Raw genomic sequence first — 17,167 nt, 5'->3', positions numbered from 1 at the left:
CCATGTGACAGTGGGAAACACTCAAATCCCTTAATAACTCACGTCCAATGTCGAATGAAGTCCATCTTTGTGTTGCCATGTTTGGTTTACTTCAGATTTGTGGGGTTAAGTCCACTTTGAAGGCTTTTTAAAAGGTCAGTTCATTCAAATTACAAAATAAATATTTATTCTAACCTTTTGTGGTATCTCTCCAAAGAGATAGCTTTGGTTTTATTTCTGCAGGTTTTGAGATACAAGGTGATAATAACATTTAAGCTAGTTTTCCTTCTTGAAACAATATCACAGTTACTCTGGATAACACACAGACCTCTGCTTTTATTGTTCAAATAAAAAGAAGTTGAAGCTTAAATTGTCATTTCATTAAGAAAAAAAATTCAATTCACTTCCATTGTATTGGGGTAGCACCATTGGATATCTCAAAACCTGGCTACATACCCCCACATGGCTTTTCCCACCATCGCTATGCTGATGACACCCTGCTATTCTTCTCACTCTCCCATGTGACACTCAGGTGGAGGCATACATCACCGCTTGCCCTGCTGACATTTCAGCATGGATGTCAAAGCACCGCCTGAAGCTCAACCTGGACAAGACTGAGCTTGTGTTCCTCTAGGGGAAGGGATCCCCTCACTGAGACCTGTCCATCACCAATGACAACACCATGGTGATGCCGACTATGAGGAATCTGGGTAGGAAAGCAGAAAGCTGCACGGTCATAACTCAATCTTTTTCTGCACGTATGGCCTATGTTTAAGCCATTTTATCCTGAAGAAGGTAAATATGCACTAAAATAACTTTTGAGTTATGAGTGCCCAGCTTATGGCTCCTTCATTTGGATGAAGTGACGCTTTAAGTATCTGCTGAAATTAGACAAAAATACTACAATCACCCAGAGGACTACCCATTTTCCATCACAGGTTAAAAATCCACCATTTCAGATTATATCTCAACAACCCTTGCTGGCACTTACTTAGGTCTAATTACCTAGAAAATCTCTAAACACTTGTACTGTAGAACTGAACACGCTTTTAATTGTGTAATTAAAAGGGGATACACTCCCAATTTTGGATGATATCAAGCTCTTGCTGCTGTGGTTTGAAAGAATGAATGAATGAATGAATGGATTGTGAGTCGCTTTGGACTTAAGTGTCAGCCAACTAAATGTAATGTAATTGAACTATCTGCATGCAGTGAGGTTCTTATTTGGTTGCACATCTACTCTCACTGGTAGAAGTCAAAGAAAGGAGGAGAGAGCCGCACAGTCATGACTCAAATGCAATCTTTTGGCAATATTTGTCTTACATTTCAACACATTTTTTTATCTCGAAGAAAGCAAATACGTGCTGAAATGACCCTGAGTTATGAATGGCCGGCTTTCTGCACCTTAATTTGGGTGAACTGACCCTTTAAGTGTCTGCTGAGATGAGACAAAAAACATTTCAAATCTGAAACTGCAGAGAGCTCGATTCAACTGTGAAGGGCTGAAGACTCTGACAACAAGACGACCTTTTCTTTTACTCAGAGACTCGGAGGATTATGGAAACGAGAAGACCTCACCTGAAGAACATGCACACACACACAGACACACACACACACACACACACACACACACACACACACACACACACACACACACACACACACACACATACACACTGAAGCCTATATTGTACTCTAATAATACACTGCTGAAACAGACAGAAATCCCCTGGTCTTTTCATGTCACCTTCTCCTCCTCCTCCTCCTCCTCCTCTTTCCATGCCATCACCCTCCTTCCTCTTCCTTCTTCCCTCCCTCCTCTATTCCATGTTCTAGCCCTCCTTCCTCTCCTCCTCCTCCTTGTCCGCCTCCTTTTCCTTGGAATTGTGTTTCACCTTGCCATCGTACTATATTTATCACTCCTTCATGCCATCTCACATTCCCCCCTCCCCCTCTGTCTCTCCCCTCCCCTCCCCTCTTCACCTGTGATTACAGAATCCTTCCACTATCGCACACCTGAGGAATGAAACTGCACGCAAACACACACCTGTGCACAGAGAGAAAGCACACACACACACACTAACGTTACACGCTCAGATCACACAGCTTATATATACACACATATATATATGTAGGACAGTGGTGAATTGTGTCGAACTGGGTATGACCTCATTGGATGATTCATGTTCTTGCCACAGTTCATCAGGAAGCTGTCATTTCTCCTCCACCTTCTCTGCCTCACCAAGCGTGCAGATAAAACAATAACAAACAAAGACTGAGGCAACTACAGGTAAAGATAAAAGCCTCTTTAACACATGCACTGCAACCCTGAAAGTTTCCAGACACTGTCTGGAGAAGCTGCATGAGTGAACTCAAATGTCCGACTCAATCAGACCCCACAATTAACGGACTTTAACCTGCCATCTCCCTAGTACAAAGTCCGTGTAATGTCTGACTGAGCCTATGTGTGAAAACAGCAGGTAATTCCCAAAGATTTCACAGCGAGCGAGCGGGTGTGTTGATGATGTTTCTGGCCAGCTAAGCTGCATTGATTTGACTGGGCCTGAACGCTCCTCTGTGAAGCTAGCGCTAAAGGGAGAGAGGACTTCCTGTTTTATTTCTGGCGAAAAGCTTAAAAATGCAGAATTACAACTGAAGCATATTTTTTGCATCCCAGGTGCTACCACTCGCCTAAACCAAACAGAGTATTTCCAGTAGGTGATAAGGTGTCTGACACAATCTCCTGGCGTGTGCTACTTGTGTGAAAGGGCAACTCCAGACAACATCGAGTTCATATGTGAAAATGGCTTGAGACGAGTGAAATAAGCTCTACCAGGGTTTTCAGATATTCGTCTCTCCTGCCACCCCAGTGCGTTAGCAGTAGGAGGAATTTTGTTTGTGCTGTTGAAAACATTGAAAAATTACAAATTTCAACAGCAACTTGTTCCTCCAGATTCAACGGGCTGCACACAAGAACATTATTGTACTGTTTACCTAAATCTCTCACATTTTCCATGAGGTTTGCTCGTACAAAATATTTCAAGTCAGATTCAGCAAACCCTCATAACTGCACAAACTTGATGTAAATTGCTTAGTTTCAACTAAATGAATGACACCTTTCTTCTGAGTAGGTGCACATTTGATCATTAGCATAATCAGTGCACTAACTTGCTATGAAAGGTTGCCTGTTCTACATGAAATTCATTCACTGAAATGCTACCACAGAGCTTCAAGGTCTGCTGTCAGGAATCAGGAATCAGTATCGTGGCGTAAATAAAGAATGAACGGTCTGATTTGAAGTTAGATACCAAAACACAACTTGTTGAAGCCAAGCGGTACATGATGGGAGCCAGTCAAGGGGAGGTAACGGTCACAAAGACGGAGAGAATATTATACAGCAGGTAATAAAACATTGTTGGATGCAATGGAGTAAGTTCCACTGGAAAGACTCCTCCTAACAACACCTGGATTGTTCTAAAACATTGTCAAACCTCTCTAAAAATCTAAGCCATGCACATGCCATTTTATTCCTTTCATTTCATAATACAATATATTTAATTTCTGTAACATTTTTGACATTCAGATTAATATAATTCAAACAAGTGTTTTTCCCTGTGTGTTTGTTCTTACCAAAGAGAAAATTCAAAATATTTCAAAACAGATAAATGTGACAAATCTTGTCAATCAGTTCTTGCATGAGGCCGACTGTCCCGATTACTTTGGTAATCCACAGATCTCAGTATCAGTTGTTATAATAGGGACCATTTCTTCAGTAAAATGTGAATGGTTAGCATTCAGAGGAATAAAAACACTTTGCTGTTGAGCTGTCAAAGGTCATTTTTAGATGCCTTCACCAGGGGATAACAGAAGAAAGAAGACAGAAAGGTAGAGGAGATAGACATGCTCTATATTAGGCTGGTTGTTATCTGTAAAAAAAGATATGCTGAATGACTGGTACAGATATAGAAAGAGAAGAGGGAGAAGAAGAAGAGGAGGGGGAGGTACTGATGTTCCTTATTTAAAAAATCTGACTCATCGTATTTGATCCAAACAGATTGGAGAAACAAAAGAGGGAGAATTAGAAGGGATTGTAGGATGATCAAAAAAAGAGTGATGTAGAAGTGATTCATGAGTAGGTGCCAAGGTCTTTTGAAATGCTCAACTTCCCATCCTGCGGGTTCCAGTGAAATATGTGTAATATATTGAGTGCTGGAGGGTGCAGTCTGTGCTTGGTACACACCTGCTGCCGTAATGTCTGATATACTGATACTGATAGTGACTGTACAGTGAATTTACTGCCAACTGAATTCCACACCCAAAGAATTTAGTCTTTTATCTTAATCTTCACCGACCACACACATTTCTTCACAGACTAATGCGCTTTACTTCTGTTAGCACTGAGAGTTTCAATCAAAGTCCCAAAAGAACAGAGAGATCGGGAGTATCTGACACTGTGTGTGTGTGTGTGTGTGTGTGTCTTTTTATATTGTGATATATTACATCTTATACTGTTCATGAAACAAAAATGCCAAATATGACGACCTGCTTATTGATTTGCAACACTGGCTACCATGTTATCACAGACCCAGAGATAATAAAAGGACAGCTGCCACAGTATAACCGTTATTGTAAAATCCCTGATGTATATCGATGTGTATACATCCAAAGTTTGATATATCTTATTCCTCTGTGCCACAGACCTCTGTTGTTGTCCAGAAATTATTAAAAACACATCTGGGTGACATGTTCCTTGTCCTTGAAGAGCTCTGGAAAGGATTTCTGTGTCAGGAAGAAGTCCAGCAGACCCTTTAAAGTAATTATAATAATAGGCATTTTCATTATTTGCTGACATTTCATAGACAAAATGATTAATTGTTTAATACTAGTAAATAATAAACTGCAGATTAATAATTGGTGGTTGCAGCCCTAGAATTGATACCAAAAAGCCTTTGAATCTATCTTAAGTAAAACTGGTCAAGCAGGGCTTTTTTCGCACGGGAAAATTACTACTGTACTTCACAGATGGTGGGTGATACACAATAATAAAGTGCTACTAGCAGCGTCAAAGCTGCAGGATGACAGAGAAAGAGAAAGAGAGAGAGAGAGAGAAAGGGGGAGGACTTGGGGGTAATTTAACAAGCCTTCCCCTCTGCGGGTTGAGACAGGTTAACTGACATTCCAATCTCTCCCTCCTCTCTTTCTCCTTCATTCAGGCAGAGGTAGAGGAGGAGGGGGGGGGGGGGGGCAGTTTAGGTGTGTGTGTGTGTGTGTGGTGGGGTCTTCAACGCACTCTCTGCACCCTTGTCACTGACACACATACACTCATAAACCCTGCCCTTAGCCTACCTACATTCTTTCAAGACTAAACTGCAACCTGGTAACTCCAGACCCTCCCCCTCCTCCTCTACTCTCTCTCTCTCTCTCTCTCTTTTTTTTCTCTCCTTTAAGTTTAGCGTCGATGCCACCCAGAAAACATTTTTGATGTGATGTAGATTGTAAACATTTTGAAGAGAGACAGCGTCAAGCGTTCTTTTGCAATACTGAGACACTCTGGAGATAGTTAAAACAACATCTAAGCTCATCTGTAGCTGCTACATGTTGGTTTTAGAGATGCAACGATTAGCTGACAAAATTAAAATAAAAAAATGCAAGAAATTTACTGGTTACAGCTTCTTAAATGTGAGGATTGAACCAGATGTTTTCAAAAAGTACAATATGAAAAACAACAAATAGAGACTAGGGGCTGCAACTAATGATTATTTTCATTTGCAATTAATCTGTCAATCATTTTATGGTCTATAAAATGTCAAAAAATGGTGATAAATGTCAATGTTTCCCAAAGCCCAAGATGCACCTCAAATGTCTTTTTTTTGTCTTGATCAACAGTCAACAACCCAAAGATTCCTTTTATTGTCATAGAGAAGTAAGGAAAAATTAGAAGTTTTGCATTTTTTCTTTAAAAAATGACTCAAAATGATTAATCAATTATCAAAATAGTTGGCGATTCTATCAATTGACTTGCAGCTCTAATATATACATCATATTTGATCTCCTACTTTATCAAATTCTTACTGTATACATCACATTAAGATGGCACAGTGGGGAAAAAACAAATAAAAACAGAGACAGTCGCTGCAGACGAATAAAAAAAAAGTCGCAGCAACCTTCATTTTGCTGACAGCACGCCAGCCACTCAATGCCAACATGATTATTAGAACAAACTCAGCTGGGCATTGATAGTATTCATATTGTTCTCCACAGACTTCTTATTCATTCTTTTTATTACTGTCAGGAGGTAAACAGGCTTATAAAAGCTTTTACAAGCCCTACACACACGCAGTGACAGTCACAGCTCCCTGCTTCTCTCTATTGAGACCTTCAAACTCAAGAGAGAAAGAGAGGAAAGTGAAAAAAAAAAGTAGAAAGTGAGGATAAAAAGGGGGGAAAAGATGGAAGAGGGACACACTGAGCGAATGTCTCTCTGCTGATGAATGAGGAAGGCACTCGAGCAGGAGAGCCCGGCACAAAAGAGCCACATTCAGAAACATATAAAAGGTTGTTGAAGAGCGACGTTCAAAAACACAAAAAGGTTGACTTAAGAGCACAGGAGGACAGAGAGTGAAGCTTTCTGTGTGCTCTGTGTGTGAGTGCCTGAATGCGTACCTGTGTATGCGAATACAGGTTTATATGCAAGTGTGTGTCGTTCTGATGGATTCACTACAAGACAAACTAGAACAAACAGAGCGTCCTGCCAAGAACAGCAGCTCTAAGTCAACCGACAGTGAAGCCATTTTTCAAACTGGAGGCTGATTTATCACTCAGGTTAGCTACTAAACCAATTAGCGGGCCGAACAGTGGGCAAGGTTGAACGGTTTATAACAGATAAGTAGCAGGATGAGAGTCTACCAGCAGCCAACGAGGGTGACGGTGACTTTACTACCAGACGTTTTGGCTGAAATCCGATCAGTTTTATCACTACTTTGATAAAACACCTGAGATTAATGGTGATGTTGGATTATGCCGCCGATTATGGCTGGTAGATGGAAACTACCCTTTATAGCACCAATGAGAAGGGAGTAGAAATGTACTCAAGCTGAAATTTTAGAAAACTTGAAAGGCATACTTTAAATGTTATTTGAACACTTTTGTATGCATCCTGACAGAGTCTTCAAAGACGATTATGACCGTTAGCAACACATTCAAGAATCTTAGAAACAAAAACACATCATCAGCGTAACAAGACACTTTTTAGGCTTTATGAAATACATGATAATCTCAAAAGGACAAAATCCCAGGAAACCGCAATCCATACCACACTGCCTTGTCGCTGCCATATGATAGTTGAGAATCTACTGTCTTCAACCTGAAAAAACTATCTGACAGCCTAGAATCCTACAATTTGTTTTGAAAAAAGCTAAAGATTACACTGTCCAAGCACTACGATAGCCTCCTTTTATCTACTTTTTTTACAATTGCTACTATAAATAGTCAGGAATCTAAGAAATGTTGTCATCTACAACCAAAAAATTCTAAATTCTGTGGGAATATTCCAGAAATGTCATAAAACATTGTGATATACTGCAAACCTTCTAGCATCCTACAAACTTACGGACAGCTATAATGTTCAAAATAGTCTGTACTCTCTAAAAGCACTCAAGAACATACCGTAGAGAGAAAGAAAGAGGGTAAATCTGTACTCCATCAAACAGCAACAAACATCCATGTCTACATGTGTTTCAGTCTATATACTGTATATATATCTAATGAGTCCTACCTGTCCGAGGTCCAGGGTGACGTTCACCTCGTTGTACTCGGTGCTGCGTGACAGCGGCGGGCTCTGCCACCATCTCTCCGTCCCGTCGATGGCGTTGGTGATGGGATGGGCGCGATCGCTGTCCCCCTGGCTGCAGATGTCACAGTACTGGCCCTGAGAAGAAGACATATCCGAGTTTTAATCCTCAGTTGAGTATATAAAGCTGCAGAAGTCATAAAAGAGTGCTTTACGGGCAGGAGTTTTGTCCTTGAGACCTTGTGGGAACCGTTTTTTTTCCCCCAAAGTTGCCTTTCTCACGAAAGATGAGAGAAGCTTCTTCCCTGCTTGACATGGACTTGCTGTACATTTTCCAGCTGTTTCTACCAACATCCAGACTGCGTGATATACCATCCTCACAATTAATCTTGGGCATTTGTTCTCATCAATCAATTCACCATATCATACAGTATGCCCAAGATGTTTTCGCCTTTTGAATTATGCTTTGATGATTTGATATTTCAACAGCAGCTTTCTACACCAATCAGTCAATACACCAGGTGGTTCTACTGGGCAGGACACTTTCAACTGGAGATGAGGAACTAATCGGTGAAAACATCTGCTGTAATCTTCCAAATCCCTGCGACAAGGTCTGAGACACTTTGACAGATTACATGGTTATAGACTTAAGTTACAGTCCAGGCCTCTATAGTCACCAAAAATGACTGCAGCATTTTTCAGAGTCACAGTAAACATCTATGAAAAGAAGATATTTCCTGTTTGTCCCTGAAGGTACCTGGGTCAAGTTTCTTATTTTCTAACAGAAAGGTGACTCTGCTCAGGTTACTCTGACAGTAATACTCGTGCGCTTGTAGTGTTTTTCTGCAATCAGGTTGCCTCCTCACTCTGCCTGTTTTGTGCTAAATTCACTCAGTCTACAGACTTATATACAAAACTGACACCAGGGTTTGACTATATGGGACAGAGGCATATGACTTGACTGTAGCTTATGTCACTAAAAGAAATGTCTAATTCTATTGTGCTATTACAATTTAAATTGTTTCGTACAAGTTTTTTCAAACAGCACTTAAAGACCCATCAACCGTAAAAAAAAGAAAAAGTTGGAGGGCAACTGTCACTTTGGAAAAACCAAATTGTTTCTACTTTTTTTTTTTACACCTGATTAAAGTGCCTGTTGATTTTCATAATGTGGTTAGTTATCAATACACAAAGGGCCAAATCCACAAAAGGATTGCACATCTTTTGCAGTCACAAAGCACACGCAAATAATGTCATGGTGCAGCTGTGCCATCTGCATGTATGTAAATTAGGTAATATTCATACATTTGGTGCAAAATTGGCCCCTATATATGCAAATAAGCGTTGGTGCAAAAACAGTCTAATTAACAAAGACCACTAATGCAGATAGATGGTGTTAATGGCTCGCACACTCACTCTCTCTCTGTCTTCAAATCTTCAAGCTTGTGAGGCTTGAATGATATTGAATAGATATCAAGCGTGAAATCTTCAGTCAGACGTCAGGGGGGGATCAAGTGGGTACGGGGGTCGGTAGGCTTATCTCGGACTTTCAGCTACTTAAAAATAAAAAAAATGTCCTGACAGCTCTGACAGAGCTCAGGATTCATCCATGCAGTAAGGGGCTGCTTTATTACAAACAATTACATCCTATAAACCTGGAAACTGTGTGTAACAGCTGATCTTTGTAGATGTGCAGCAGAACATTAATAACCATCAGATCCTGGCTGATCCGGTGTTAATGATGTTACTGCTGCTGTGCCGTGTGCGTTAATGTGCACAGCCTCTTCTTCAGTTTGGAGATGTACTTATCATTTCAGCTGCTGCGTGATGCTGCAGCCAACCGTGGGCATCAAACAGAACATCAGTACTGATACATTCAGTGACACCTGAACAACTTTATTGTAAGATTCAGACATTGATCTAACAAGTTTCAGACCTGCCTGAGCCATAATAATAGCTGTAGCCTATTCTGATGGATATGTCAGTAGATCATGTTATAGATGCCAAATCCTAGAGAAGTAAAAGAAGCAAAATACAAGAAAGTTGGTTTGTGATTGTAGAGAGCTCTGTGTGTGCACGTCTGCTAATTAAAGACAAACAATTTGAGGTTTTCGTGCTCTCTGCAGTTTTCATTATGAACCAATCTGCGTGCAGAAACATTGGAAACTGCTCTGCTTACTCAATCAGATGCAAAACAAGGGTAAATTGCACTCAGCTGCAAAACTTTATGGGTGTGTTTGTGCCCATAAATCTTTTTGTGAATAGGACCTTAAAACAGGGCAGATTGTGGGTGCAAATGCTGCACAATTCATGGGTCTATTAGCGGGTGCAATCCATTCTTTGTGGATTTGGCCCTTAGTGAAATGTGGCAAGAAATTGGGGAGCGTTCCTGTGGAAGCCCAGTATTCATATATGGAAACAAAATCCAAAACACCATGGTTTGCTTTAATAGTTGGTGCAAAAGCAGAGGTGAACATGTCCACTTGAAGTGGCCTTTCCACCTCTTTGCTTTCTAAAGCCTCCTCATTCTCAGCTAATCCAGTTTGCTTGTCTGAGCGTTTAGCCCAACTAACGCTGGCTATGTAAGCATTAGCATAAACTAAACAAGTGTGGACCTGAACAAAAGCCCGGGTTAGGAGATGTTATCACTGGAGGTCACTGGGGTCAGAGGTCACTGCTCCCTATCTGCCCCCCATATCCCCCCCCCCCCCTCCCCTTCTCCTGTCCCGACTTCCTCTCTACGTTTCCCAGATATCACCTGTCAATCAACCCGAGCAGGCGGCATTGTCTTTAGATTTTCTGTGGATCTTGAACAGACCTGGTAAATGTCAGCAGACACTTTAAAACAATCTGTGCACTTAAAATTACAAATCATTTCCTCTAATTAGCAATTTGTGTGACAGTTTAGCTCAGTAATTTACACTTCTGAGTTATTTAATTCTTGCTCTTGCTTAATTCATTCCCTCAAAAGAACTGCATTACCACTTTATCACTCTAAGATTCATTTGATCCTTAACTGAGATATATTGATATACTTCAAATTGTGGCAGTTTTCCTTGACGAAGGTGCATTGCCTTCGATAATTTAAGTTAATTTGAGAGCATGAAGTAATAGATTCAAGCACACACACAATTTGAGGGAACAAATTAAGCAATTTTAAAGCATGGATGACTAATTTGAAGTAATAATTTATAAAATATTCACCTAAGCAACATCTATGAGGCTCTGTAGTCATTTACTTTTCCTCTTTCCCATTTTTTTTGTTTCTGTATCAATAATCAACTAATTATCTCCTTCAGTATTGATTGTTGTCATGTTTTCTGTCAAATCTGCATCCACACAGCAGCTCACATCGCTCTGAAAACACAGCAATGTAACAACAGGGAGGTAGATCACCTCCGATCAGCAGCTGGATGTGGGGAAATGAAGGTAACAAACCATCATTTGAAGTCGCCTCTCTGATCTAAAAACTGTGTAAGTTTGGTTTGAAATAACTGACAAAAAGCAGATTTCCTACCCAGGTATGTGTTAGTGAGATGTCTGCTTCTGTATCTCTGCCTGACTGTCAAACTCTCTTTCACACTGTATATCTCGCTCTTTTTTTTTTTTTTCTGTTACACCCGTTCACTCCTCTCTTGTTCCTTCCTTTGAAAAGCCAGAGTCTCAGTGACAAGGCCACCTGGAAATGAACACGTGGAGCACATTCTCCTCTCTCTCTCTCTCTGTGTTACACACACTTTCAAATCGTTTTTCATCTCTCTTCCTGTTTCTTTCTTTCAAGCAAAACTCTCTGTCTCTCTGAATGAGGAATCCATGTCCTCAGGGCATAGCCGGTGTGTTACTCAGGCAACATCTGCCACCTTATGTAATCTATCTTTTATCTCTCTTAATAAAAACCCTCGGCTTTTATCGTACATCCTTTTAAGTCGCTTTCTAATTTTCCTTCTACGTTTGTTTGTCTTTTCCTCTGTTCTTGCACCTCTCTTCCTCTTCCAGTCTGTCTCACCTTCCTGTGCTTACATGATATCCGTATTTCATGACATTTAACAAAAGTTAAGTTAAGAGAAATCCTCCTGACCCCACAACAGATGCCCAAACTTGAAAACTGTCTCCTAAAAACATCAACTTTATCGTCCACACATAGCTGGACTCACAGCTGACACACCTCAACCCTCAGAAGGCTGAAATCTAGATTACTGATATTTCTTAAAGCATTTCTGGGTAATTAAGTCAGTAATGTTCTCTCTCTGATAGCACTCAAAATATGCCAAAATTCACCTTTAAATTTATGATTTCAACTCAGTTTTGAAAAGTTGAAAAGTCTGGTAAGTTTTTATTGTTTTCAGTATGTATTATGCTAGCAAACAGAGGTTAGTGTAGTTTATTTGCGTCAGGTTACAAGATTTCTGGGTAATAAAGTCCAACACTTATTTCCCGCTGCCATATGAGGCCACTGATGTGCAGAATTACTCCACTGACAATCCTAACACGCTGATGTTTAGCAGGTATAATGTTTACCATGTTCACCATCTTAGTTTAGCGTGCTAGCATGCTAAAAATTACTAATTAGCATTTAACACAAAGTACAGCTAAGGCTGATAGGAGTGTCATTAGTTTTGCAGGTATTTGGTCATAAACCAAAGTATTGACCTGATGAAAAGTCAGAGGATCAAATTTATTAACATTCATGCTTAGGGGGGTATGAGTGTACCGATGGCTAAAAATGATGCTGAGCATGTTGAAGATGAATAAAAGTACATGTTAATCAGTGATGATGTGATTTAGCCCGAGGTACGGAAAATAAGCTTCTGGTTTGGCTTGTTGATTAAGAAAAGTGTAAGAACACGTTTTTTCTCAGTTATTCTCTCTCTCTCTCTCTCTCTCTCACTCACACTAACTCACACACACACACACACACACACACATTCCAGTCTCTGGTCCTCCTCCTGCTGTTTTTAATTAATAAAAACACTCTCGTGTCTTGCTGTCAAATCAAAACAGGATTAACCTCGACACAGAAAAGTGTGTGTCTTCTGGTTTTGCGAGTGTGTGTGTGTGTATATCGGTGAGGGGGGGGGGGGGGGGGGGGGGGGGGGGACGAGTGGGGAGCTGTAACCCAACAAGTGGGCCAAGCCACAATAGCCGAAGCAAAGTGGGCTAAACCTCTTAGCCTGGACACATAATGCACCATTCCTCGAGCTAATGACCAGATTTCATGGGTTCATTTTCGGAGATTTCCTGAGCTAATTACGCACCGACTTCTCCGCTCCGACCGAACCGCTGTGAGGAGGCAGAGCAGAGAAAGACTGAATGAAAACTCTGATGAGAAAATGTACAGGCTAATCCTCCTCAGTGTCGAGGAGCTGAGGCGGGCAAAACGTGGTCGAGATCACCTCTAAATTGGGGAAGAATGAATCTCAGAAGGCGTTTAACAGCAGAGGGCCAATTTACCAGCTGAACTGAGGGTTGAAAGGTGCTCTGTGGAGTTTTCTTAAACACAAAAGTCTCTTTTTCTTCCTTACACATTATTTGGAAAACCAACTCCTTTAATAATTCTGCAACCTGCTTTGTTTACATCCATGTTTACTTGCTAGCAGTCTTTTTCTTCACTCCCTTTTCTGGCGCTTTGGTGCATTTCTTGGTGAGTATCCGCCTGCTAGATCAGCGTGATAGTGTGTGTGTGTGTGTGTGTGTGTGTGTGTGTCACACCATTCCTGCCATTAAGTTCAGCCACTAGAACAAATAAAGCAGGGACCCACTCACACAGCTAGTGGTCAAAAACTCCCCACAGTACCTTTAATTACTTATCAGTAAACTATATACTGTAATTGTTCTTTTTCCCATTTAAGGTGGAATTAGCTTTTCTCTGTGCAGTTCTTGAGTTAAATATTTCTTCAAGGTCCTCTCACTGACACAACCAAACAGCCCTGAAGGCACATGTTTTTGTCTTGTGTTGGCTTTAATCTCAGGCTTGCTGTTCATTCTCTCCCTCTATTGATCAATCTATCCTCTTATCACCAACTTTACATCCTTATCTGATTACTTTTCAGTTCAGTTCAACAGTCCCTTTTGTCACATTCAATTCACTTACAGAAACTGAACATAAGAGCTAAAAGAGACACCAGGATCTAGAAAATGCCCATCACAACCAGAGGAATCAACGTTCGGGTTTTGATAATCTCGCGGTAACAGAGCGGATAAACATGGTCTGATTGGAGGACACGGGTCAGTCACCGCGAGGAATGTGGGAAACAGGTGGGAGAGAGAAAGACAGAGAGAGGGAGAGAGAGAGACAGAGGGAGAGAAGGCAATAGAAAGCAACCCTCTGAGCCATGTTATCGCCCAGAGGGTTGCTTTAATGGTTAACTCATGAAACCGCAATAATCCTTTGAGTGTTAACTAGTGATACCTGGAAGCTTAATTGTCAAACACACAATGGGCCCCACTGTTGGTTGGTCTTTACAAGCTCATCATCCTATTAAAAAGTCATCTATTAAACAAATGTAACGCATGACGTGGAAACTTCAAACGTAAATTGAAATGTTGCCTGTCCTTATATAAGTGGCCCGTGTTAAAGCGTTTGCCAAGTCCTACAAAGGAAGCAGTGCATGAAATAATGACTTGGCAGAGCGGTTTGGGAGATTCATGCACACTGCTGACCTCCTCTGTTCAGCTTTCTACTCTGAATGCAGTCAAGTGTGTAGACTGGCATCTGCATGAGGTCGAAGAGAAGAGAGTTGCTGTTTAGTGATAAAAAAAACTCTTAAAAATGAGCTGAAGTGCTTCTATAGCAAATATTAGAAGGATACTATAAATGTAAATCTGACACGATGAAGTCTTTACAGCAGCCTGATATTGAAATATTGTATCCATAAAAGCACTAAAATATGATAAGGACATCATAGCTCATTACAAATCCCTATAAATATTAAAGGAAAACAAATCTTAGTGTTAATTTATACTGCTGGATAGCTATAGAGACACAGTATATCACACTTTGAATCTATATGAATGCACTAAGATGCACTATAAAAAGATAAAACTGTGATGAAGAGCACCAAAGTCACACTAAATGTGTATTATAACAACTTTTAAAGGGATTAATTTGCAATTAAACATGATTAATCATTAATGTGCATCCCAAACACACTTTAAAGCCCTAACTGTAATATTATAAATACAATATTGTATTATAAAAAACGCTACAAGAGAAATAAAATGCAAAATAGTGTCATTATAAAAATACTGTAGCACTTTATTAGAGCCTATAACTGCATTATGGGAGATGAAGCTTAGGTTACGCATGATTTATAGGATATTATAACTATACTAGGTAGATTACAGTCACTGACACACAACAGTAATCAGTTTTGTCCTGCTCACCTGGATGGTCTGGCTCGGGTCTCCGGATACCGGGCCTCCGACCAGTTTGCAGTACAGGTCCTGCACGGTCCTGCCGGTGTCGTCCTCCCCGCAGGTCGCCGTGGCGGTGATCTTAGTGCCCTCGGCCAGGTTGAAGTAAGGCGGGTGCAGGCTGTACCCGTTAACCCCGTTGGTCGGCAGCTCCTGAGCCGACGCGAAGTGGCAGCGGGTCACAACCAGCGACCAGAGCAGCAGCGCGACCCGCGTCTGGGTGCGCTGAGCCGGGGAGAGCGCAGCAACAAGCGGCGCCCGTCCGCTCGCCATCCTCTCTCCACCTGTCTCCCCCACTTCGATCCGGTCCGAGAGAAAAAGTTAGAGGGATAAATAAATCAGAGGTGTAAGGAGAGATGAGACGTTAACTTCTATGGGAAATATGCATCTGGAGGGAAATGTGATGCAAACTATAAAAGAAAGAGAGGAAAGCGGAGGTAGTTTGTAGCCTTGGAGAGCGGTGCGTCGAGGTTTCTGTCCTCTCTCTCTCCCACTCTGTGTTGCACCAGACACCTATTCCAACTCTATCTGTTACCCTCCTCCCTCTTTCTCTCTGTTATCCTGTCCCCAGTGGTTGGAGGAGGGCACAGCCACTAACAAATGCCAACAAAACACTATAAATCCTTTTCTTCTCAATGTTTTAATGTTTCCCTTCTCAAAAAATGTCTGTTGTTGTTTGAGCCTCACTGTGCAGAGTTTGACACTAGAGAACGGAAGTAGGAGAAATCTCGCGTCCAGCACTTATTTTGAAATGATCAATATTTCCAAGTTCATAGATTCAGGATATTTCAATAAAGGAGAAAGAGACGATGTGATTTCTTTGTTTCTTTCTTTAATCTCACATTCATTTCCTGCGGTGAACCTACCGAGCAGCAAAACAACAAATGGGAAATGAAACCACACACACACACACACACACACACACACACACACAGAAACAGGCATCATGACTCTAGAGTCTCTTAAACACACAAACAAATAAAAACACACAGACAGGTGCTGAACACACACACACACAGACGGCCACACACTCAGACTATTTCCAAGAATACACAGGAAAAGAGATTTTGAAGGGTTTGAAGCTGAAATATCACAGTGATCAGAGGTACCAGAAACTTTGATTTATAACTTCTTATTACTTTTTTGTACTTTTCTTGCTTTTACACTTTGAAGATCCAGAATATAAAACTGTTATTTCGCAGCTTTTAAGCATTTTAAAAACAAACATAAAGCGAACAAATGGTTTGGATGTGTTTGAGAAGTGAACATCTATGTCACTGCTTTAATTAGATCCATGTAATTAACTAAATTCATTGTAGTCTGACGTGCAACTTCAGACACACATTGTTTGGTTTGACATCTATTTTGATGATTATGACCTCAATAACAATAAATATAGTGCATCAAAGTTCTTTTTTTTACCTTGAGAATAGAAGTTTGACAAAGTAGTCTTACCTAAAGTTGCTTTTTCTGGAGCTTTCAATCACATCTCGCAGACCTAAGTATCAAAATGTGTTGTACATCAGACCAGCTGTTAGTGACTCACCAAAGTTAAATACTTAGGTCACATGATGACAACCGGATCAACTCCATGACAACTGAGAAAACTCTTGAAAGCTCTGCAAAAAGCTAGTAAGAGGACCTTGAGTTAAGATTATTTTGTCGAGTAAATATGAGTGATTTAGCCTGTTTATTTCTATCAGCTGGGGGGTAAAACCTGCATGTACAATTACACTTACAATACTTTTACAGTTTGAGGTTTGGATCACCACGACGACACAGTAAAAGTTTGTTTAAGAGATTACGTCCCTCCGTGTGTGTGAATGTGTGAGACTGTGTGTGTTTGTCTGCTTAACCCCCAGGAGATGGCGAGCAGCCTGTCATTCTTCTTCTTTGCTTATAAATCCGTTCTCCTCTCACTGTCTGTCCCTCTGTAATCTTGTCTCTCTCCCTGGGAGCTGTCAGACTGTCCCGTATAGACTTTTG

General features: G+C 40.8%; 1 protein-coding gene across 2 annotated transcripts in view; it reads right to left on the bottom strand.

Moving 5' to 3' along the window:
* The window catches only part of lama5 (laminin, alpha 5), a 119,746-nt gene extending 103,847 nt beyond the window's left edge, over positions 1–15,899 (bottom strand). Inside the window, exons 1-2 of one of the 2 annotated variants that reach the window (XM_042409250.1) lie at positions 15,152–15,899; positions 7,754–7,906 (exon numbers count right to left, since the gene is read on the bottom strand). In XM_042409250.1, the coding sequence (XP_042265184.1) occupies positions 7,754–7,906; positions 15,152–15,454 (456 nt within the window). In that variant the 5' untranslated portion in view covers positions 15,455–15,899. The remainder of the gene's footprint in view (positions 1–7,753; positions 7,907–15,151) is intronic. The other variant, XM_042409249.1, reaches the window with a different exon arrangement.
* Positions 15,900–17,167: the final 1,268 nt, after the last annotated feature.

This window comes from Thunnus maccoyii, chromosome 4, assembly GCF_910596095.1.
Source record: "Thunnus maccoyii chromosome 4, fThuMac1.1, whole genome shotgun sequence".
Classification (NCBI taxonomy): Eukaryota; Metazoa; Chordata; class Actinopteri; order Scombriformes; family Scombridae; genus Thunnus; species Thunnus maccoyii.
This window is presented reverse-complemented; position numbering and strand designations above follow the sequence as displayed.